Source organism: Aedes albopictus, chromosome 2 (assembly GCF_035046485.1).
Source record: "Aedes albopictus strain Foshan chromosome 2, AalbF5, whole genome shotgun sequence".
In the NCBI taxonomy this organism is placed as follows: Eukaryota; Metazoa; Arthropoda; class Insecta; order Diptera; family Culicidae; genus Aedes; species Aedes albopictus.
Genome location: NC_085137.1, coordinates 369,070,237 through 369,095,895, shown reverse-complemented (window position 1 = coordinate 369,095,895; position 25,659 = coordinate 369,070,237). Strand labels below are relative to the sequence as shown.

At 37.1% G+C, this 25,659-nt stretch overlaps 2 protein-coding genes across 3 annotated transcripts in view; one reads left to right on the top strand and one right to left on the bottom strand.

Annotated features, from left to right (window-relative positions):
• LOC109430547 (uncharacterized) overlaps positions 1-25,659 on the bottom strand; it is a 776,197-nt gene that overhangs the window by 373,360 nt on the left and 377,178 nt on the right. The window lies entirely within an intron of this gene.
• LOC109430548 (17-beta-hydroxysteroid dehydrogenase 13) lies at positions 2,848-25,460 on the top strand. 2 transcript variants are annotated; one of them, XM_062852935.1, is made up of 6 exons: positions 2,848-4,062; positions 11,380-11,556; positions 24,602-24,674; positions 24,754-24,937; positions 25,015-25,140; positions 25,211-25,460. In XM_062852935.1, exons 1-6 carry the CDS (start codon positions 3,673-3,675, stop codon positions 25,308-25,310), a joined length of 1,050 nt encoding a protein of 349 aa, XP_062708919.1. In that variant the 5' UTR covers positions 2,848-3,672; the 3' UTR covers positions 25,311-25,460. The 2 variants fall into 2 exon arrangements, with proteins under 2 accessions (XP_062708919.1, XP_062708921.1); XM_062852937.1 differs by lacking the exons at positions 24,602-24,674; positions 24,754-24,937; positions 25,015-25,140; positions 25,211-25,460 and adding exons at positions 23,690-23,762; positions 23,849-24,032; positions 24,098-24,223; positions 24,293-24,522 and having other exon boundaries at positions 3,057-4,062.

Below are 25,659 nucleotides of genomic sequence, written 5' to 3'. Positions count from 1 at the left end.
CCATAAAAATGAAAATTATACCCATAGAAAATTGAATATTGCTCCATATAAAAATCAAATTGCACCATAATGGAATTGCACCATTGAGAATAGATTAATGCTCCATAAATATTATCAAACTGCACCATATAAAATATGAATTGATCCATAAAAAATGAAATTTGTCCATAGTTTCATATTGTTATAATTTTAATTCGGTTATCCAATACTACTTCACATTGCACTACTTCAGTGGTGCAGAGGTTCAAAGTTATGAAGAATTTTCAATTGTTTATGGAGCAATTCATATTTTTAATGGTGCATTTTGATAATTTAATGGTGCATTAATCTAATTTCTATGGTGCAATTTTATTTTTTTATGGTGCAATTTATTTTTTTCTATGGAACAATATTCAATTTTCTATGGGTACAATTTTATTTCTTTATGGAGCAATCCTAATTTGTTAGGGAGCATATTTGTATTTTATTATGGAACATATCAGAATTATTTAATGGTGCAAAATTATACTTCCAATGAGAAAATTTTACGTTTTACTGGTACATTTTCTAAGCAACCAATCACTCCCAAATTTGGCACAGTTGTTTTGGACGCTAAAAGGAATCGAAAAAGCTTTGTTCCAAAAAATCGATTTTGTTGACCCAGTCTACTATACATACACCGAGAAAAATTTCTACTCAATGACTGAGTTGGCCTTACTCAGAAATCGGAAAATCATTTGTTTTTTTGCTCAGTTTCGGCTAAAAGTGATAATTGAGTTTGTTATCATTTAGGTTGAATCAATAGCCAACATAACAAAAATGATAACTCAAATTTACTTCTCGAATACCAACATGATAAAAAGTTAAGTTCAACACAAAACTTTGTTATGGGATGAGAAAAAAATAACAGGGGTTTGGGACTCTAGAAGTGTTACAGTGAAAGATTTTTTGAAAAATATTGGACCGGGCCTTCACAGTTCAAAACCGAAGTTTGTATGGAGAACTTGGGGTGTTCAATTGATATGTGCATTAGAACGCGCTGTGCATATATTTAGGCGTTAGACAATAACGAAACTAACTCAAATACCGAAAACGCCTAAAAATATGCACGGCACATTCTAATGCACATACCAATTGAACACCCCAAGTTCTCCATACAAACTTTGGTTTTAAACTGTGAAGGCCCGGTCCAATATTTTTCAAAAATTCTTTCACTATGACACTTCTAGGGTCCCAAACACCTGTTATTTTTTTCTCATCCCATAACACCCAATTTTGTAAAATTAGTGTTACCATTGAGTTCAAGTTGATAACTAATTGTGTTATACAATATTTTGTTCAACATTGCATTTAGTTAGTTATCAACATGAAAAATACAGCTAATTGATAACTGGTATTGTTACTGTCAGCAATTGAAAAAAGTTTCTTATAATTCACAACCCATGTTTTCAACTATTGCGCCCAGCGGGTCTCGAACCCTGAACGAGTGATTGCCAATTGCAATCGATAGCCCCTATACCAACGGGACTCAGTGAGAGTGAGAGTAATTGAAAGCTACACTTTCGTACTACAGTCGCATTGAAGGTGGAAAGAGGAATCTATTTTTAGATTCGAGGTTTATCAGTCTCTCAGTTTTGAGAAAGCTTTGAAGTATGCGTTTGTAAACTGATAACATATTTTGTTATCATTCAGTATTTTTGTGTTGTCGCGATAGATCAAAATTATCGATAACTAAATTTGTAATTATCTCATTATCATCAATTGGGAAATATAATATCAAAAATAACAAATTGATAACACCGATAACACAGTTTATTATCAAAGTGATATCACTTTGTTATCCGCCTTTTCTCGGGTTGCACCTGAGGGCTGCACGTAATCCTGACTGCTGCCGTTGGAGAATTGCGTCAATCTTCTCCTGTATCCGGTCAAGGATTACTTAGCAGAAGAGTTTGAGAACGATGCACAGCAACAAGATGTCCCGTTAATTCGGTTATTGGTACCTCCTGAATCTCACTGAAAATCCCCTGAGATATTCTGGTATTTCTCTGAAATTATCTGGGACCCCCTGAACGCCCCTGATATCCCCTAAAACGCCCCTGTGATCACCTCAAACCCCTTGAAATGCCACTAAGACCCCGTACTACTCCTCCTGAGCCTCATGGGACTCCATGAAACGCATCTGAGACCCTCTCGATCCCACCATGGAACCTCCCTGAGGTCCCCTGAAATGCGTCAGATATCCCCGTTGATATCCCCTGAAACCAACTGGAACGCCCCTGAGATTCTCGGGAACTTTTCTGGAACTCCCTGAGACACCATTAACACTCTTTGAAACCAAACCCCCCCCCCCCCCCCCCCTAACGCCCCCAAGACCTTCTGGTGACCTCTGAAATTTCCTGGTACTCCCTTGAATTTCCCCTGAGATTTGCTGGTGCTCCTTTAAAACCTCTTATTGTACCTCAGCATTCTTCACCATATTACGGACAATTGTTTTTACTGAAAAACATTCACAATTGGAACCCAAAACGGGAACGAGCTCTGCTGGAAATGGTTCACTGACTAAACATTTTTGAACTTCACTCTTTGCTGTCACATAATGTTGAGGACAGACTTGTTAGAATCCCAAAATGGCAGCCACAATGGCCGACTTTGGCACCTACTCACGATTTCAAGCGCACAAATCTCTTCGTAAACAAAACCAGCGCACTTGATCTTCTCATTTAAGCTAATTACAGGTGAGCAAGAACAGAATAATAAAATGCAATGTTGTTTGAAGCTTGCTTCTTGAGACTTGTGCGACTGAAGTTGTACCCTGTTGAAGCGGGATTTTAATTGATTTAGCTATATTATAGAGACTTTCAGCCCTTTGTTCGTAATAATATTTATTTATTGTGGAGTATAGCTGGTGTGATGGTTGAATCACGTGACTTTTACGCCTATGACTATTGAGTAAGTTCTTCGGAAGGTTAGTAAGTAATCCCGAGATGAACAAGCCCGGGCTGAAAAACTCGTTAGTTTAGGCAAAAAATATGTATGCATTGGTTGTCGTTTAAGACATATAGCAAATAAAGTCCATATAGAAACAGCAGGCAGACCACGGTTCTGCTGTCAACAGTGAATCACTTTGCAAAATTATGGTCATACGGTAAGCACCCAAACGCAAAACTGTTCAATCTAAACAATGCCCAAATCTAGCAGGAAAGTTCTCCAAACGGAAATCAGTTTCACCAAACATTCAGCTTCTGGGCGGAACAACAAGGCAAGTGTATAAACCAAAGCATACGTCTAGTGCATAACCACAACCGATAGCCGGTAAACACCAACCAGCAGGCATTGCACACGCATCGGCCATACCAGAACCAGACACCGTCGGTTACGTTTGCAACAACGATGATGACCAACGACGACGACGACGACGACGGTTGGGTTGCATTTTCCAAGGGCTGGCTGGTGGGGACCCACAACAGGAGAACCAACCCGTGCGCGCTTAGCTTACTCAGCACAACAACTTGGCAACTTAGTCCGGCGCGAACCACCGTTGACTTGAGACCATCAAGAGCTACTACAATCGATGTACGGTTACGGCCTGTTCTAGAGTTGCAGTTTTGGTAAACAGTTTTTCTCGTTAGGCTTGTGACACGGCAGGCAGCCTCCCTCCTCGGTGCGATCTAGTTTGCGAAAGTTTGCAAGATGGAACGCATCAGCGACATTGGCGCTACGCCGTACGAGCCAGCCCCAAGGGGGGAATCCCTGCGGAAGCTACGCAACGGCGGTCGGAACAGCGGGATGGAATCGTTGAAGTTTGCCCTCTCGATTGTGCTCGATTGTTTGACGTTTGTGGTGCTGGTGATTCCCATTTTGGTTCGGTATGTGGTTGCCCTATTCGTGTCGCCGCAGAAGAAGAAAATCACCGGACAGCTGGCACTGGTGACCGGTGGAGCGAACGGACTCGGACGTGAGATTTGTCTGCAGCTGGCAAAGGAGGGCTGTCACATTGCGGTTAACGATCTGGACGCCACCAACGGGGAGAAAACGGTAGAGGATCTGCGGAAGATGGGCGTCAAGGCGAAGTTTTTCAAGGTAGGTTATTGTGGGATGTGATTTAGGACGAATAGGACATTTGAGACTGTGCGTTTAATTTCAACATAATCTTACAAAACAAAAGTTGTGAACTTCAATCAGCAACCAAAACTAAACAGTTTTGTGTTTGACTGGTGAAAGTTTTGTTATTAGCGAGTTTGTTGGACGATTTTCTTAAATTTTTACAAGAGTAAAAATTAATAAATATAGAGATATGGATATAGAGATATGTATTTTGTTTCAATAAGAAAAATACAAGTTCGTTATCAGTGTGCTTTTGAAAAAGAAGAAGATAAAAAAAATTGATTATAAACGGTCGTAGGTAGCTCATCATTCCAATTTTCTAATCCAATTTAAAAATCACCTTTGAAATGCCAAAATACCTGGCACAACCCGACCATACGAGAATAACAATATTATAATCGGCTGTGGTATTCTGGTACGATGGTTTTTATTACAACTGTTGTTATAATATAGGTACCGTTAGTAAAAATAAAAACAAAAACTATAACAAAACATTATTTTAGAACTTTTTTTAAATCTTTATTAACGATATTTTAAACCCGGTGCTAGTTTATCTGGGGACCCACGCCTTACTTCCTTTCTAAAGAAAGAGCTTAAATTTTGTGAGTATGTGTCGGCAGTCAGTGGGATTCGATCTCAGGTCCTCGGCGTGATAGTCACGTGATTTTACCATCACACCAGGTTTGTCCTTTCGACGTTTGCCCCATTCGACGTTTTGTCTTTCTACGTTTTGCCTCTAAGTCAATCGTGTACGAATAACACCGATAGAGTAAAGATAAACAAGTATAGAACTTGTAGGCCTTGAAAGGTCTTAATTCCAGAATAGTTTGGATGACCTAGATTATCAACTGATAGATGCAAAGTTATCAGTCATGGTGCATTTTTTTGCAATTAAAAGCTGACTAGTTTGTATGGGGAAACGACTTTGGTGCATTTTTATTGTCCGATACTGTACAGCTATGTTTACAAAAATAGCAGTGAAAGACAATTTTCATACAAAATATTAAACTTTTACATTCTGTATCTTTGTTCTCCTATGACCGATTGAGCCTAAAATTTGACAGAGAACTACAAATATGGCCAATTTTGTTATGCAAAAACTTAAATACTATGTGAAATTGTTCAGAATAATATCAGTAATTGTTTGTTTTGTTCAGCAGTATTATTATTTTTTTTTCATTACATTCTAATTTGTAACCTCGACGGATGTTGTCCGACTGGCATGTGCATTTTTTCTTTTTAAAGGTATATCAGAAATTCAATTTGTTCACACCGTTCACACTGCTATTATATTTAACAATTTCACAAAATGTTTAACTTTTTTGCAGGTGCTCTAACAAAATCCAAATTTGCTGATCTATCTATATTAAAATGAGTTGGAAATATCTTTGAGGCAACAAAACTCACAAACGGCTGAACCGATTTGGATGGCTCTTGCACGGTTCGATTCGTTTTCATGGTGGCTGTGTTTATATGTACAAAAAGTTACGAAAATCAACTAGAAAAGTAGCAAAATTGAAAAAGAATTGATTTTCTATGAGCTGGGAAGGAAATCAACACGACCGAAATGAAATTGATCTAGAGTGCGGTGCTATTTTGAGCTCAACAGTTGCCAAACCACCATAAGATGGCAAGACAAAGTTTGCCGGGACAGCTAGTATGTAATAAAATTGACCATATTTGTAGTTCACTGTCAAATTTATAACTCAATCGGTCCTAGGAGAACAAAGTTACAGCATGTCAAAGTTGGCCATTTTGTATTATTATATGAATACAGTTTCATGTACGTTGAGTTATTTGAAAATCATAATTGACCACACAGTTTGGTATTACCGAATATTTGCACTTTGAGTGAGTCGTATTGTTTGAAGTTTGAAGTAAAAAATAATGAAAGTTGCGAATGGCTCTTACGGCGATCAATTTCTCCCGAAATCACGGTAACTGTAAATTTGTTAAGTTTTTTGTCGTTTTTCATTCTTGAAGTACACATTTTCTTGATGTATGAATATGTATGAGAAATATTTGGAAATATTTGAATCCGGATTTTTCCCCTTCTTAAAAATGTTTGGGAATATGAATCATTGATGCTCAACCAAAGACAACTGTCTCAAGGCGGAAAAGTCTCCTTCAAAATACCAAAAAGAATCATTTGTAGGAAAAACGGCGAAATTTCTTGAGAAAAAAATGCAATTTCAAAAATTATTTCCAATTTTCTGCATAATATACTCAAGAACAACATTCTCCGGATTTTCTGGAACGGGTACCTAATAACTAGCACCTCCAAGCATCCAAGGGTCACCAAGCATCTAATCGCACCATGCTGTGGGGTAAGCGTTCGATTTCCGCTCCGAGCGATGAAACTTTTCGTGTGAATAGTTTCTTCTCCGTATCCACAGGTGCATGCTCCGTGTGTTCCTTGTCTAGTGTTAAGTTTCGTTCAGTCTGTGCAGCCTCTGGCTGAAGGTGGTGTCCGTGTTTTTTTTTATAAAAATTGAATCCTGGATTTTCTTTACACATATTTTAAGATGAATTTTGAATGGTATACCTGGAGGAATCTGTCAGATACTCGCCGAGGAATTTTTCAAGGTTAGCGATAGATTTTTTAGGACGATCCGCTATATATTGCTAAAGATGATTAAAGCCTGCGAGGGTGAAGAGTAGGGTGGACGGAGATTTTTTTCTGGTATTCTTTTTGGAAGTCTTCTGGAGTATATCGATCAGAATATTCTAAAGGTTATTTCGGATACATTGAAAGATTTCTTTAAAAAACTCTCAATAATTTGTCTCATGTATTACTCGGAAATTCCTTCAAGTATTATTTTTAAAATTCTTCGTAGTGTCTTGCTCAAATTTATTCAGTGATTATTTCTGGAATTATACAAAATAGATTTTCAAAAAGTTTACCAAAACTCCAAAAGAACTCATATTGCGTTTATTTATCGGGAGTCAGGGATGGAAAAGGATGAAGATTGCAGCTGTTGCAAAACTAACCTTCTCTTGAACAACAGGGGCCCGAGAATACTTGCGCTTCTATACTCTTGGTAATCGAAGCACTCACCTATGATTCGCGAAGCAGCTCTGAGTTATTTTTTTTTATCTGCATTAACGAGATTTTTAGCCCTGGGCTAGTTTCATCTCGGGACCCACGCTTTACTTCCCTTCCGAAGGAAGAACTCACATTTTGTGAGTTTGTCAGGAGTGGGATTCGATCCCAGGTCCTCGGCGTGATAGGCATGCGCTTTACCCATCACACCAGGTCCGCTCCAGCTCTGAGTTTGCTTGTTGATGTAGAATACTGTTAATCGACTAGCAATTCCGCTTTTCAAGAACAATGAAGTACAAAGCATTAGGTTATAATGGATAATCACTAGATTTGCTATTAAAATGCGCTTGCCGCACTTCCACTTGTTTTTCATGAATAACTCGCAAAAATGCGAGTTATTTTGTTCTCGTTCTATTTCTTACTCACGAAGCGCTTTATCCAGAGCCGATCGTTTGATAACCAGGATTCTTCAAGGAACCCACACATTTTATGCAGAAATTTCTAAAATATTTTTATGAGTTTCATAGTCTAGATATGACCATTAACCTTCTCTCAAATATTACGAAGCATTGGGTTATTTATCTTAGAATTCTTGTCAAATATCTAATAAACCTCCAAGAACTGATTTGAATTTTCTACATGGATTATAAAATATTTTCAATAATATTCTTGGGTGAACTTCTGGCAACTCCTTAGCTAGTAGTAAAATAGTTCTTGCATGAAATTATGAAAGAATGTTGAATTAGTTCATTCAAAAAATTTGCTCAAAATTCCTACAGAAATTCCTAAATTTTCATTTTAAACTTCTGGAGCACTTTTTTCTAAAATGCCCCTAAGAATTAAGTCTTTTTTTTTCAGAATATCCGCATTAGTCATACTTGGTTGTACCAATTTGGAAATATTTTTATCCGAATCTTCAAATGTTTTTTTTTCTAGTGATTAAAAAAAAAAAGACGCGGACTCCGTCTTCAGCCAGAGGCTGTACAGACTGAATTTTAACTTAACACTAGACAAGGGACAAACACGGAGCATGGACCAGTGGATACAGAGACGAAACTATTCTCACGAAAAGTTTCATCGCCCGGAGCGGGAATTGAACATTCACCCCACAGCATGGTGCGATTAGAAGCTTGGCGACCCTAACCGCACGGCTACGAGGCTCCACATTACTCAGAAACTCCACCACAAGTTCAATTAGCAATATGTCGATAACATTTCCTCAGACCGCCTTCAATAACACGCTACAGAATTCTTGATTTTTAAAGGAATTTCATCAGTGTATGCTTCCCAAAATTTGCCATTGTTTTCATTATTTATATATTGCAGATACATTTCAGGAAAAAATCGTTTAAAATTTATTATGGCATTTCTAAAGACTTATGTTTACATTTACCTTTTTATATTCGTGAATTTTAACGCCCTATTCTTCACACATTTATATTTACAGTAATTGTTATAGAATGGCTTGAATGGCACCGGCCAAATTTTCGACAGTAATGTGGATAGGTTCCTAGACTAGAAGAATCATTGAAAAAATGAAACACTAGTTCTTGATTATTGAATATATCAGTGGTCTAAGGTCCTACAGCTAACCAAACCTTTTTTGCGAATACAAGAAATATTTGTTACCAAAGTTCTGGACGAATTCAGTAACAAATACCCGAAGAAATCTTATCCATTTGTCTGGATTATTTTTGTTAATTTTCGATTTTTCTTCGTAAGGTACCCCGGGGCAAGTGAGAATCCGGGGCAAGTGAGACCTACAGCTATAATTTTTTTATTTTTTATTTTTAAGGCAAACATTCTTCATAGAAAACATAGGTATCACACCAACGGATATTTTGAATTCAAAAATTGTTATTGTTCTCACCATAAAGAGACCATATATGTTATTGTTGTTCATATGTAATTTTCAATTCACTAAGTGAGATTAACGTACTCTACTACATTCGTTGTTTAAAAATAGAATAAGAAATAAAGTAAAACTTTTTCAGTTCCAGGATAATATTTGGAGTGCTTGCAAATTATTTTAAGCGAAAAAGCTGTCATTTATTTTCATTTATTTCCTTTTGTTAACTGCTCTCACTTACCCCAGTGCACTTCAGCATCTGGGGCAAGTGAGACCTATGAGAGTAAACGAACACAATTTCATAGTTTGATCTCGCTTTCTTCAGCATAAGTGGAAATTCACACAAAAGTGAAGTAAAAATCGGCGCCTTATGTAATCAATCGTAGAATTATACTTAATTACTTCTATTCTGATAATGAAGCTAAAATGGTTAAGTCTTTGATAGAACTTTTTTTTCGAAATTATCTATTTTTTCATATTTTCGTTCAAGCAAACTCTATTAATTTTTCGTTTTTCGCTGCATAATGAGTTTTTTTGAGTGTTAAGGAACCGGCCATAAAGTATCAAAAATTGGAAAACGACTTATTCGGAGTTCACGATTTAAAAATCTTTATTTAATGATCGTAATATTATGTAAGGGAAAACATAACATATGTAAATGTTGAAAAACCTTTTGGCGAGACTCATCAACTACGTTATATGAAAAGTAAGTTTGGAAATCTTTCGGCATTTAACCTTAGGGCGCTTTTTGTATAAATAAAATCAATTTGTTTTGCACGAGCTGCTAGAGTTGTCATTTTTTTTCTCAGTGATTCGTTATTATATGTGTTACGTAATTTATGCACGATACCACAAAACTTTTCCAACATAAATAAATCGCTTAACATAGTTATTCGCATAACATATTTATAATGTATGCTACCTTACATATATGCAGCAACTATATTAAGCCATTATTACGAAAAATCCGAATAGGTCCCACTTGCCCCGTGATACGGTGTAAATGAAGATCTGTTCCACTTTTCATAATATGCATAATATACAGAATTTAAAAAAATTGAAACAGTTTTAATGCCCATTACTAAGAAGAAATATACCAACAATGTCTTTTAGAACCATTGGAATTATAAAATTATTTATGTTTAGTATTTTTTGGCTTGACAAAACCAAACTAGCATTTTTTTAGGTCCCACTTGCCCCGGGGTACCTTACAAATTCTATTCGCTGAAAAATCTGAAAAAAGTTTTTTCTACAGATTGTTATTTTGTGTGATGCATTTACTCAATCACATTTTCAATAATATTAAACATTTTTTCAAATTTCTTTAGGCTATTCTAAACTGACTATATTGAAGAGATTTGATAAAAGGGCTGAAATGAAAAGGCCAACCATGCTTGGGGATAGAGCATCCTAAACATTTTAACTAGTTTCCGATACATTCCTTAATTTTGAGATGCAGCATTTCATCTGAGACCTATAATGCTTCTATGGACACTTCCATAATTATTAACAGAGAGCTTCCTCTGCCAATGCCCTTCTGCATTTTTCAATCGTATGAAAGGCAGGGCATAAAGCCACATTATGTCAAAAAAAGTCATGAATATTTTCATTACGCAAAAATCCAGGACCGACTGGCAATCGAACCAGTCACCCTCAGCATGGTCTTTCTGAATACTCGAACGTTTATCCTTACGGCTTGTCCCACAAAGTTATATTTGTATTAGATATTTGGACCAACATGATGCTGTTGCATTTTTTATATTGATTGATGTAAGTATTTCAACACCCACATTAATGAGTCTTAGTTAAGTTATATGGCTGTCAGTCGCATAATCAAACGCCTCAAACATATGTTACACGCATTAAATCATCATCGCGTGCTTATCAACAAGCTATTCAGACATATTAAGCATAATCAATATAGAAAATTGAAAAATCGACTAACATGTATAACACAGCTAGTAAACACTCGTGCTTCTTCACTAGGGAAAAAAAAATCTTTTACCAAACCCCCTTTTTACACTCAATCGTAAACAAACCATACAATCGAAAAAGAACCTATCTGCACGCTGATACCCACTAGTGCTTAGGAGTTATGCGCAATGTGCAGCAAACCAAACCCGCGCGCCAAACTTGTTTGCCGGCATTGCATTGCAATGCACTCCACCAAGGCGACGACGACGACGACGTTGGCACTCAAGAAGGGTAAAAACAGTGCAAGTGAAGTGCAATTATGCAATTGGTGGGAACACATTTTCTCGATAGAGACCAGCTTTGACTGAATGCACTAGTGTATGGACGGATATTTCGGACCTTGTAACGGAAAAATACTGACTCTGTACACTTACAATTTTTGTTTGCAACTACTACTTATTTTTTTTTACTTTTTTCGTTATTTTAGGCGGACATTTCTAACTTCGATGCTGTGCAGGGACTGCGCAAGGAAATCGAAGGCAGCTTGGGACCCGTCGACATACTGGTCAACAATGCCGGTGTGCTTCCGCTGATGTCGCTCCGCGAAGGAAAACCCGAAGACATTCAGAAGGTGCTGGAAATCAACTTGCTGTCGCATTTCTGGGTGAGTGTTGTTTGTATGATTGCTTCATTGAATCCATTCATTTAGTATTATAGGGAATCACGCCACTTGAGCGGTGGCTTCTATATTCGTCTGTTTTCCACTATAACTCAGTCAAATTTGAACCAATTGACACAACTTTTGAAATGTGGTGAGATAGGCATAGTATCTACCCGTGTACAACATTTCAAGTCAATTGGTTCAAAATTGACTGAGTTATAGTGGAAAACAGACGAATATAGAAGCCACCGCCCAAGTGGTGCGATACCCTATGTTAACGAAGATGAGGCTGTGCAAACAACTCTACGTCACACAACTTAATTAGCTGCTGATGTGCCCTTTGGTCCACGATTTTTTTTAACTGTATTAACAAGATTTTTAACCCTGGGCTAGTCTAGCGTGGGTCCGGCGCTTTACTTTCCTTCCGAAGGAAGAACTCACATTTTGTGAGTTTGTCGGGAGTGGGTTTCGATCCCAGGCCCTCGGCATGATAGGCATGCGCTTTAACCATCACACCATGTCCGCTCCCCTCCACCAGGATTCTATCTTGAGGGATTCCTCTCGAGACTTCTCCAGTGATTTCTCCAAAGATCCCACCCGGGATCCCTCCCAGGATGCCTCTAGGCGTAGGGATTCTTTCTAAAGTTTTTCCTGTTTCCTGAACTCAACTCCAAGGATTCCTGTAAAGACTTGTGGGGTTCGTCCGGGGGACCATCAGAGATTCCTTTAGAGATATCGTTTGAAACATCTTCACAGATTCCTCATTACATTGCTTTTGGAATTCCTCCAGAGGTTCTTCCCGAGCACGCAAATTCACGGGATTTCTTCAGTTATCTCGACAGGGGCTTCTTTAGGGATTTTCTACTATAATGCGTCTATAAATTTATCCAAGAATTAAAGCGATAGACTTCTCCTGAGTTTCCTCGAAGATTCACATATGGCCGGGGTTCTGCTAAACCGAACTAAGCGCCAAAAACTTTATTCCGAGATAATTAAGCTTAAAGTTCAACCACTCACAAATAAACAACTGCGAAGATTTTTTTAAACTTTTCCACACACATGTAACTTACAAGCCTTTATTAACCATCAGAGATGAAGAATACATGTAAATTATTTGAAATCATTGATATAATTACATTAAATTTTTCAGTACTTTGCACTCAGTTCACTCTGGCAGAACAAAAACATTGGAATATGGTTTATAGTTCAGTGTGGCTGACTGTGTTTCTTTGTTTCATAGAAAACCATTCGAATTGTGAAAAAAAAAACTCGATTTTTTATCGTCTATGAAGTTGAAATAGATATCACTCACAATTCTTTACATGAATCAGAGAGGACGCGTATAGTATGATAGCATGGAGGTTTCAAAATAGTTTGAAATATGAACGGCGGAAGCCCTCCCATCTCAGCCCTTCCTACCTATGTTTTTTTATAGGCGGTGCATGTGCAGGCACAGAGCAAAAGTGATTATGTCAAATGATGTCCTTGCATGTCCTGAGGTCCTGAGATGTGAAAATGGAGCAATTTGTGTACTTCAAATTTATACTGGTCGAAGAAAACCATGAAAATGATCTGCCAAAGTGAATCAAGACAAAAAAAAATTCGAAAACTTTAAAGAGATTCGAACTTGGATCCTTTAAGTGATAACCAAGCACGTTACCTCTAGGCCATTTTACCTAGCTGAAGGTCAGTCGTTAAGTCTGAATCAAGTTCCAAACATTCTTCTTTAGCATGGTTTTCGTGAAAATGCCATTTTTCGATCAGCCAAAGCGAACCAAGTGTTTGATTTTTTTTAAAGCTTCATTATTCTTATTAGCCTTGTTGTTCAATGACGGCTTCTGTGTTAAATTAGCAGTATGAGGTGTGTCGGCATAACGCAGGTATTTGAAACCAGTTGATTTTTGTATTGTTGAGAATAAATAGATTTTAAAATGCAGTGGATTTGGTTCGGTCTGGCTAAATGTGATTTGGAAAAATGGCGATCAGTGCCATCGAAACAGAATTGTATCCTCCAACATCCGTATTTCTAATAACGTGTTTAATTCTCTCACAGATTGTTACTATGAGTCGTTTGGAAGTTAGAAATTTGACGGCGATGAGCAGAACTTAAAATGTTCTTCATCTGGACCAATACTAAAACATTTCGCTGATTCTATGGAATGGTTCACAGTTCACTCTGGTTGGATGCAATTTTATTTTTTGTATGTTCTGCCAAACAGAAATTTTGGATTTACTCCACGAAGAGCTGTCAGAATTACTGCATTTTCACATGGAAGAAGGATCATCAATTTCTTCATCCAATGGTAAAGAAAACTCAATTTTTCAAAAAATGGTCTTTGGTTCGGTTTAGCAGAACCCCGACCATATGTAGGAAGAATGAAGAAGCGATTATGACGATTGCGGGGTGGAGACAAAAGAGATTGAGGAACGCTCGAGATTCCTCATCACACGGTTGGATTGAGGGTTCAATAGGAAACCATATTCTAGGAATCCCAAGGCTTAAGGCGAAACTGGAAGCATTTCCTCACTTTTTGGTTTTTGATTTTTTATTAAATAACAGATCAATATTTTTAAAATCGGTTTTCGTGCACATATAGAGTATGGATCAAGGTATCTTCTGATTTTTTCTGTAGTAGAAAATGTTTTTCATTTTTGCTGAAACCATTTTTGAACAAAATTTCACGAAAAAATGGTTTCTGAAAAAATGGAATACATTTTCAACCTCACAAAAATTCAGAAGATATCTTGATCCATACTCTACATGTGCACGAACACCGATTTTGAAAATATTGCTTCGTTATTTAATACAAAATCAAAAATCGAAAAAAATGAGAAAATGCTTCCAGTTTCGCCTTAAGAGATTTTGCCTAACTGGAGGTGTGGGCAAATATCTCTAGGCGTATTCCAAGATAGCGATAGACTTTCTTGGGTAAATTTATAGAATGCATTTATCATAAAATAAATCACATACTGGAATCTCAAAATCCAGTTTATTTGGAATGATGGTGTTCAGACAATCAAGAACAATCTGGTGATTTACCGATTAGTTGATGAGCTCCCCGCTATGTGGCGATTAATGTTTTAAACATCTGTATCAGCAGATAGTAGGTTTCGTTTTCGGTGAAATTCTTCGTCAGGTTATGTACAATCTGGTATTTTAGAATTTTGCGACATTTTTTTGGTCCGTCCGCCAAATGACATCAAATGACTAAAATTTTCACGATTTGTGAGAGGGGCATTCCTTTTATGAGGACCGAAATAGTTCTTATAGAGGTTCCTCCAAACATTATTGCAGAATGTATTCCTTTTTCTATACTACTCATGAATTTTCTCCATGGTTACTTAGAAGGATACCACCAAAAATTCCTTCAGGGGTTCTTTAAAGATTTATCAAAAAATTTACGGATTTTTTTTTCATAGAAAGTAGTTTCTTGCAGGATTTACTAAAATGATTCAAGTAAGGTTCGTTCAGAAACCATTCCTTGACTCGATTAGCAATTATTTAGAAAATTCCATCTAGGATTGCTAAGGTAGTTTGTGCATGTATACACGGGTAAAAATCCGAAACCCAAAACATGACGAAAAATTTATGAAATCATAAAGTATGCCGCTTCATGATAACATGACTGCAAGTCATAGAACCATGCCGTTGAGTCATAGGATTATGACGCTGAGCCATAAAACCATAAAACTGCGGCATGAAGCAATGCAACAAAACAAACCGGTGCGAGCTTTGTACTAAATGCCACCCATCAACGTCGTCACAACATGGTCCACGCACACTATCAGTGGACTATGTGTCGTTGCGTTCACACCAAGTCTGTCGGTCGGTGGTAAAGTGTTACCTCGGTCGCAAAGACGACCGATCTTGTTTGCGTCCTGTACGGTAGCAAGCCCCACACCCATTCTGATTGGCTGTGTTTCGTTGTAAGAAAGTATTCTTTAAATAGACATAAAGTGTACAACTCTACCCTTATTAATTTTTCAGCAAAAAAAAACAGCAGGAAAAAAGGAAGGACATATGGTTTGCATGCAGAAACCTCCCATAAAAGATATTTTTCTTTATTAACTATGACGGCGCTTTATTCAAATAACTGATATGAGGATCAAAATTCCTTTCGCATCATGTTACATAAATTATGCTACCGGAGTTAAGAACTACCAAAAAGTAATTGGAACAAGAAGTTAATTTAGTTTGATATTTGTAGCTAGTTTCCATTTGATGGAAATCATAAACGATAAATACGAGTTTCATGAACAAAGATTTAATAAATTTACGTCATATTTCTGCTGTACAAGCGGCATGACCTCATGCCGAAATTTATAATTATTGGCAATTTTTACCGATGGAATCAAAACAATAAACGATATGTACGAGTTCCATGAATAAGGCTTATGATGCTATAAATTTTCGTCATGATGCAGTGTACATGCGGCATGATTTCATGCCGCAAATTTATAATTATTTGTACTAAACAAAAGAAATGTAGCGTCGAAGCTATGTCGCGACAAAACTCGTCATGATATCATGCCGATTTTTCATGGTGTATATTTATAACATAAAAACATACATTTATCGCCCAATCATGACGCATTTTACCAGTTTCGGGTTCCGGATTTTTACCCGTGTATTCTTTCATGTGTTTCTTTAAACATTTTTGTAAGAATTTACCATCGGATTTTTTTTGAAAATTTCTCAAGAATTCTAGAAATTTTCAAAGTTTGTCAAGGAATTCTTCCATAGATATTTTCCTAAGATGCAATGCCGAGGAAAACATGACAGAGATTCGAAGCTTATTTCAGAGATTCATACAAAAATTCCTCTAGTGGGCTCCTTTAGAAATGCAAGTTATAACTAAGAATTTTTCAAGAAGGGATTCCTTCAGACAATCATCCAGAGATTGCTTTAAATTTTGAATTTTGATTTGAACGCATCTGTGTCTCAAGAATTCTACCAGGCATTTTTTGTGCAATTTCTGGAAGAACTTCTGAAAATAATGCCTGGTGGAATATTTGAAACAATTCCTACATGAATCTTTGAAGGAATCCCAAAGAATATTTCTGACGGAGCCACAGGAGCAATTTACAAAAAAAAAAATGGAGTAGGATTGTTTGATGAATTTCTCATGGAATTCTTGGAGGAACCCTAAGAACAATTTCCAAAAGAATCTGTAGGATTTTTAAACGAATTTTTCAATAACTCCATGAAAGAACAGTTAAAGAAATCCCAAACTGGAATTCCTGAAGAAAACCCTTAAACTAAAGAAGTCTCTGAAGATATTTTTGAAAGAATCTCTGACGGAATTTCTGAAAAAAGCTCTGAAGGAATTTTTGAAAAAAATCCAGTAAAATTTCTGTAAAATCTAAGAAGGAAAATTCGAACGAATCTCCAGGAGAATATCTGAAAAAAAAAACCTGGGAAATTTTTGAAAAACTTCCTAGCAAACTTCTGTAGAAATTCCCGGAAAATCCTTAGCCAGAATTCATAGAAAAGTTTATCAAGTGATCATTAGAAAAATTGCGGTAGAAATCCTTTAATAAATTCCTTAACGAGTTATTGGAAGATTTTCTAAAGAAAATCCATGGATAAATTTCCAGCGGAATTTTTAATTTTTGATTTTATGGAGGAATCGCTTAAAGCATTTCTGAAAGAATTTTTTTTTATTTGTATTAACGAGATTTTTAGCCCTAGGCTAGTTCATCTCGGGACCCACGCTTTACTTCCCTTCCGAAAGAAGAACTCGCATTTTGCGAGTATGTCGGGAGTGGGATTCGATCCCAGGTCCTCAGCGTGATAGTCAAGTGTTCTAACCATCACACCAGATCCGCTCCTGAAAGTATTTATGATGTTATTTGTGGACATATTTCTGAAAAAAATTCTGTGGGAATACTTGTTAAAACTTCTGGATAAGCTTCTGCCTAGTTAAACAGATCCTTTGAAAACATATTTCTAAAGGAATTCCTGTACACATTCTTTGGAAAATATTTCTGAATAAATTCCCTAAAAAGTTTGCAGAGAAATTCTTAAAGTTACCATTTAAGGAAATACCGGGGAAATATATGTATGGAGGAATTCCTGCAGGATTTTCTGGATGAATCCTTATAGAATTTCCTGGACACTCTACAGTGAGAATTTTTAATGAAATTCTTAGATCAATTCCTGAACAAATCTCCGGTGAACTTCCTGAAGAAATACGTGAGTGAATAGATCTTTCGAAGATTTTTCGAAGAGACCACTGGATGAATTTACGAAAGAATCTTTGGAAGAATTTCTGAAGTAATCCCTGTAGAAAATTGTACAGGAATCTCTGGAAAAGTTTCTTAAACGAATCCCTAGAAACACATCTGAAGTAATCTTGTACCGACTTTTCGAACCCTCTAAGCAGAATACCCTCTACGAATGAGTGTAGTCAGTTATTGTACCTTTAAATTCCACCCTACAGGAGATAGACAAAATGATCGAGACAGGTAAAATATTCGCTTTCCAAAAAATGTTCAACTAGCTGTAACTTTTCGAAAAGTGCATCGAATATTCTTAAAATTTTACTGTAAGTTCATCAACTAATTGTGTATCATTGGTCTAAATTTGGAAAAGATCGGGCCATTTTTCACGAAGTTATAAAGATTCTCGGAAAAAGTAAAATTATCCGATAGCTTTGAGCTGTCATATCTCCGGATTCAATGAATCGATTGCGATGAAATTTTGATCATTCATGACTTATATAATAAACTCTGAAAAACATTTGACTTAACATGAAATTTTCAACAAGAGAAGAAGTTACAGCGATTTTATTTATTCCTCGATTTTTTAGTAAATTGGTCTATTTTTAATATGTATTCCATTACTTTTCCAATTTATTGGCGGCTATGTTGTAACTTTCCTTCAAAACACATTTATATATGTGTCAATTAGAGGAAAATTAAATGAACTATAATTTGCATCTTGAATTTTGAAACGATGTTGAAGTTTTGGATAATTTTGTCTTTTATTAGAAAAATAATCGAATCGTTATATTTTTTTTCTGTGTTAAGAATTTTAAGTTAAGTCAACGGTTTTTCATAGCTCATTATATAAGTCATAAATGGTCAACATTTCGTTGCATTCGATTCATTGAATCCAGAGATATAACAGCTCAAAGTTGGCTATCGGATAATTTTACCTTTTCCAATAACCTTTATAACTTCGTGGAGAATGGCCCGATCTTTTCCAATTTTGGACCACTGATATACAACTAGTTGATGAACTTACAGTAAAAATTTGAGAATATTTCATGCACTTTTCGAAAAGTTACAGCTAGTTGAACATTATTTAAAAGTGAAGTGAAGAAAAGTCCCAAAAAATGACCACGTGGTTTATGGACAGCCCCTAGTCTAGCGCCATTCAAAATTTCGATTTTTTTCTGGTATATTATATATAATATCAAGTGTAAAAATAACACTGTGGTATGCCTGCTGTATGAGAATGCAAGATCTAGTCGTAATCTATCATCTACAGAAATAAACTTAGCGGATGAGCAGAAGTCTTATGCATAGTAACCAAAAAATGGGCCAAAACCTTCAATGTCGCTTACGTCACTTTGCAGAATTACGGCAGTAGAGGTGTGCGCTGATTTTAAATCTGTCAGCGGCGGCGTTTGGCGCTTTTTAATTCGGCGGCGGCGTAATCGGCGTGACGCCGAGAGCACTTTCGGCAGCGTCGGCGTGAATCGGCGTGGCCATAATTTTGACTTCTTCATCAATTTGATCTTCGCAAATCAATACTAGTTTTTTTATTTTTTATTAACTTACCTCAATCGTTAAAGATTCAACCAAATTTTTATAATTAATGCTTAAATTGATTTTGATTTTCCTCTGTCTTTTTAAACTTATCTTAACCCTTTCCTTCCTACGACTTTGACCGGCTATTCCTATGCCAAGAAAGCGTTTCCGAAAAAAGTATTTGAACAAAAGTTATTGAAAATTGGCCAAATTTTGAAAATCAACGAAAAATAGTTGTAAATCAATAGTACTTGATTGTGTATCATTAGTTACACTTTTGAAACAAGTAGTTAGGATTTGGCTTTACCTAATGAAATTACAATGATATTCTAAAAAGTATTGCATCAAATTTATCTAATTCCGCTTGTCTGGAGTTCGTCGAAAATCGATGGTGCTCTAGAGCAATCGTGGGAAGTAAAGAAGTAATAATCATCAACAAGCTGCACGAGAAATGAATCCAAAAGTTTTTGCCTTTCTCGTACACCAAGTGTACTGAAAAGGCTATATGTTCACTCCAAAAATGACTTTTTGATAGAAGGCTCGGAGGGTCAAATCACATATACCAATCGACTCAGCTCGACGAATTGAGGTGATGTATGTGTGTGTGTATGTGTGTGTGTATGTGTGTGCGTGTGTGTGAGTGTCTGTATGTGTGTGTACAAAAAAACTCACATCACTTTTTGGCAGTAAATCTCATCCGATTTCAATGACCGACGGTTCATTCGACGCGGAATCTGGTCCCATTGTTTCCTATTGAAAATGGTTCGGATCGGTTCAGCCGTTCCGGAGATATGGCCATTTAGGTGTTCCGGAACGGTACCCCAGGAAGGGACCAGATATGAAAATGCATCAAACCTATGCATGCGACACATCAAACCACGGCATTTTCGATAACCTGATGAGCGGTAAGCAGAAAAATAGTCTTAGACCACATCTGAACCGGTTGTGTTCCGAAACCGGTTCCGGGTGTCCCGCCGGAAGTGGCAAATATCAAAGTGAACCAAACCCATGCATGAGACACATCAAACCACGGCATTTTCGATAACCTGATGAGCGGTAAGCAAGAAAATAGTCTCAGACCATATCTGAACCGGTAGTGTTTCCGAACCGGTTCTGGGCGTCCCACTGGAAGTTGCCAAATATACAATTGTACCAAACCCATGCAAGCGACACTTCAAACCACGGAATTTTAGATAACCTGATGGACAACGAGCAGGAAAATCATCTCAGACCATATCTGAACCGTCAGTATTCCGGAACCGGTTCTAGTCGTCCCGCTGGAAGTGGCCAAATATACAATTGAACCAAACCCATACATGCGACACATCAGATCGCTGATTTTTTGATAATCTAATGAACGGTTAGCAAGAAAATAGCCTTAGATCACATTAGAGACTAGCTGTTGTGTAGCAGAACCAACGTTCATGTATAAAATTAAATCGTGGCTTTGTTTAATGGCCTGATAAACGTTAGGTATGAACAACAGTGACGAAGAGGTCTAAGTTCTCATATATGAGTACAAAATATAGACAAAACTAAAGCGATCTCATCAAATCGTACCATTTCAGATTCCTAAGGTGTGAATTTATAGCAGGATGGGTCAACGTTGAATGGAAAAATAAGAATTTGATCGCGTCAACAGAAGATGGTGGCTGTTTTAAGGAATTTTGAGCTCTAAAACTATGTAAAATAAGTGTATTTGGTATGGGAAATATGTTCGGAGTCCACCAGAGTATCCAAGATAGCGGTCCAAAGTCCAAGATAATGGCCCAGTATTCAAGTTAGTGCTCATTTTATAGGATTTTTAATTCTTGCATTATGGGCATATTTTGTATGAAAATATGTCCAGAATTCAAAATTTGTAATCAGAAAACCCAAGCTGTGCGGTGTTTCACAAGGTCTGCAATATGATTATAGTTTGAATGGGAAGAATGCCGGTCTTCGTCCAAAACTGGTAACCAGAAAATCATAAACAACATGCCAAAATTCAATACGGTGACTATTTTATGTAATTTTAGGTGCAGAGTCCAAAAATGAATACCAGAACATCCAAGATGGTGTCTCAATGTTCAAGATGGCGGTTAGTTTAGTTGGGGTAGATATCCGGAGTCATAAAATGATGACCGGAAAATCTAAAATGACGTTTCAAAATTTTGTGGCTTCATGACACTTGTTTGGTTTGAGTTTTGGATCGTTGTCTTATATTTTCTGAATATTGGATGTTATGCTAATATAAAATGTATCCATATTGAGTAGATTTAGCAAGCAGTTTCCATTTTGTATTGATATCAATGTCATCAACATGTCACTCGAGTTTTGTTGAAAGGATATTTTAAAGCACGAGAAAGGCACCATTACCGCTAGGTGGATTAATTAGGGTTTTTTTTATTTTTTTTTGTATTCAAGATATTGTTAGAGTTTAGATACCCAAGATATCTTTCCAAGTATTTATTTCCAAACTCCAGTAGGACTTTAACTTCAAATTCCCACTATATTCTACTTAGATTCCACTAGCAAGTTGCTCCAAATCTTGAATACTCATTGAAAAAGAAACATCTGTACAAATGACTTGATTTTTTTACACAGTGAGATGTGCAAAACTCCAAGTAAATTGCAACAGTTTTGGCTGACTTACAGCTCAAAGTGGTCAGAATCGGTCCAGGGCACAAATGGTCCTCCACCCTTGTTAGGCAAAGTTGGGTACTTATCTGAAATGTTTAGACATAAATATCAAATTATATTTGAACACCCCTAGTCATTCATTCTGCAGAAAATGCATGCGAATAGGAATTCAATTGTAAGCTTTGAGAGGAGGTGTTTCCAAATTAGATCACCGAATTTGTGAGTAGTTCTATTTTTCATGTGTATGTTTGTTCTAATAAATGTATTATTTTAGCATTTTAGCTTACCGAAGACAAATCCAATATCGGGTTTGATGTGAGAAACGGTAGAAAAACGCCAGCCCCAACAACAAACCCAAAAATAGAACCGTAGCAAATGAAGTCTTGAAGATGAGACTAAACTGAAACACCGCCACGCCAATGCTAGAAAAAATAATCAAACACGCAGCATCCATTTCCTGATCAATTTGTTATAACAGCAAAATTCCGCGGAACTTTTTCGAAAATTTCGTTTCGTTTCGAAAAATACCGAGTGAATTCGAATTTCGTATCGATCTCACGAAACATTTTTGAATTTCGTTTCGTTTCGTACCGCATTGCGTCAGAAATTTCATATATCGTTTCGTTTCGTTTCGCTTTGAAAAAATCCCATACCGCATACCCTTACTGCTTTGACCACAGTCAGGCCTTTTTTTACGGGGTTTTCATTTACGCGGCCGCATAAATGAAAACCCCATACAAAAAAAAATCATCGTCTTATTTTTGCATGATTCGTCGAGAAATGGTGAGACTTTTTTTACGCGGTTTTTTGAATTTTGAACTGAGGTACGTATCCCCCGCGTAAAAAAAAACCTGACTGTATACTCCAGCAGTCCTCTAGAGGGGCTTATCGAGCTCACCCTTGTCCGGCAACATTGTCTCGATTCTCGAGACGCTGCGCGTACGCAAAAGTGACATGTGGTTGGATAAATCTATCTAGGTCGTACCGACCGAGTCGGTCATCAGTACCGTACATTTTTGACGGCCAAGCATCACAAAATGCTAAACAGAATCGTATGAATCGTTGAGGTCGATCTAATAATCTAATAATCTAGAAATCTAAATAAAGGCAATCAAGGATGTTTTCGATCACCCCTGGCAATCCCTTGACCAATTTGTCTATAACTTAGTTTGAAAGCCTAATATTGAAAGGTGGTGTTCGGCAAACTTGTAGATTAAAATCCCTTTAACCATCACAAAGGACTAAGGCTTCTAAACTGAGTAAAATGAGTAAAACGATTGCCAACTAATCGCAAACATTCTTGAGGGTAATAATAAACCCCCTTGGAGTCATAAATTATTGTTCACTTTTCAATAACATCAGAAAATGGCATCGACTATCAATTATATCTCCGCCTCACGTGTCATCTTAAGTGAGTTTCTCGAAGATCTCAGTAGTTATTGATATTTATAAGTTTGATAAGATGTGCACCCATTCTATCCTAGATTAGCAGAATTGATTAAAATTTACATAATATGTATTATTGAGTTCTAAAGACATTAACTATTATTTTTCCTGTAAAAAATTGCTTGAAAAAGAAGCAGAATAGACACTCAAAGTTCGGCGTTGTTGTCTAGCAGGTAAAACTCCAATGCGGAGAGATTACTTCTAGAATCCTTATCAAAGTAAGAAACTCTCGGTTCTCCATTCGATGTAAGTCCAACATTCTAGTACACTTGAGATTCAATCATATTCTCTTTGTTCTCCTCACTTACAGACGCTGCGTGCTTTCATCGAGGGCATGATTGCTCGACGCTCCGGCCATATCGTGGCGATTGCCTCCGCTACTTGTAAGTACCCATTCAGCACGCACTAGTCGCATCTATCATTTGATAATCTTGCCTGGCTAAAATCCCATTCTGTTGAACATCATCAGCCTATCTGCCGGTCGGCCGTCTGGTGTCGTATGTTGCTTCCAAGTACGGCGTGCGCGGCCTAATGGAGGCCCTCAACGACGAGATGTACTTCGACGGGCTTCAGAACGAGATCCACACCACCACCGTGTTCCCATGCTTCATGAATACGCGCAAAGAAGTGATTAATACCTTGCAAAAATTGGAGTGAGTGCTTAATTGGGTGTGTTTGATTGAGTGTGCTGAGCTTTACTTTCTTTTTTATTTCGCAGTATTCTGTCGAGAATGCCAATTTTTTCGACGAAGAGAACCGCACGCGCCATTGTCAGTGGAATGCTGCGGAATCAACGCCACGTGTTCATGCCCAAATATGTGGGACCATTCCTGACACACTATGAGTAAGTTGTCGGAATTTGTTTATGGATAATTGTTTCAACATTTTAATCTGAATTATGCATTGTTTTCAGAACTATCCCAGTGGAAATCAGGAGAGTTGCTACAAAGCTTTTGCTACAAAACAAGGGTGTTCCCAAGCTGATGGACTAGGGAACTGTACAAGCTTTATTGATTTGTTTAAACTTTGACTGAATCTGTATAGTTAGGTGCATATGTACTGTAATCTAGAATATGGTTTATCGAATATCACTGTGATTGTACCTCAAAAAGTTTCATCACAAATAAAAAAATGTTATTTTTACGTAAACGTGATTCTCATTGATGTCGTTGTTCCAAACTTTTAAAATCTGGATCAAACATAATTTTGCTTTTCATTTTAGACTATCCGTACTTTCATCGATGGGATGATTGAACGCCGCATGGGTCATATTGTGGCTGTTGCTTCCGTGGCTTGTAAGTATAGACTATCGAAAAAAATATATCACTTTTGGCACTCCCGCACAACGAAATCCATTTAACATTTTCATTACAGCGTACCTCCCGCAAGGCCGAATGATATCCTACGTGGCTTCCAAATACGGGCTCCGTGGCCTGATGGAAGCCTTCAGCGATGAGCTGTACTACGAAGGGCTATCGGATCAAATAAACACCACAATCACATTCCCATTTTTCATGCCCACCCGGAAGGATTTAATTGACATGCTCTGCAAGCTGAAGTGAGTTGGATTTGGTCGGATTATTGACGAAACAATGGGAAATTAATTTTGCTATGCTTGATTTTTTTTCTCGGTAGAATCATCGGTAGGGTGCCAATTTTTGCACCGGAGAAAATGGCACGCCGAACCGTCAATGGGATTCTGACCAACCGCCGACAGGTATTTCTGCCGAATATTCTGAGTCCCGGATTAAAGCAGTACGAGTGAGTATCGATAATCTTATTTTGAAAGTTTGAATGGAGTTAATGTATTACTGGTGCTTTTGTGTTACAGATTTATTCCAAACGATTTGAAACGATTGGGACGTAAGCTGGTTTACCAAAGTGACATTCCGCGGTTGATGCCGTTGCCTTCGCAGTTCAATATGGCATGAAAAGATAATTCCAGAAAGGAAGTGTTAAAAAAGGCAGGTGAACTATCTAGGGGCATTACTAGATCTCAGAGTGGTCCAGATTTGTAATGGTCGAATCTGTACATTGATGTGATGAAGCTTTCAATTTTCAAATTAAATACATTGAATATTTACTTACTCCAATAAAACCGTCTATATAATTCTATTTTCAATGATGACATGGAAGAAATGGTACCTGAAAGAAAAAAAGGAAATGTTTAGTTTAATGTGGTGCACAAATGTTCTATTAGAAAAATCTTTTTAATGATTGATGTTGATTTTAGCGAAGACTAATTTATCAATAAGATATGGAACTCCGCAATTATCCCAT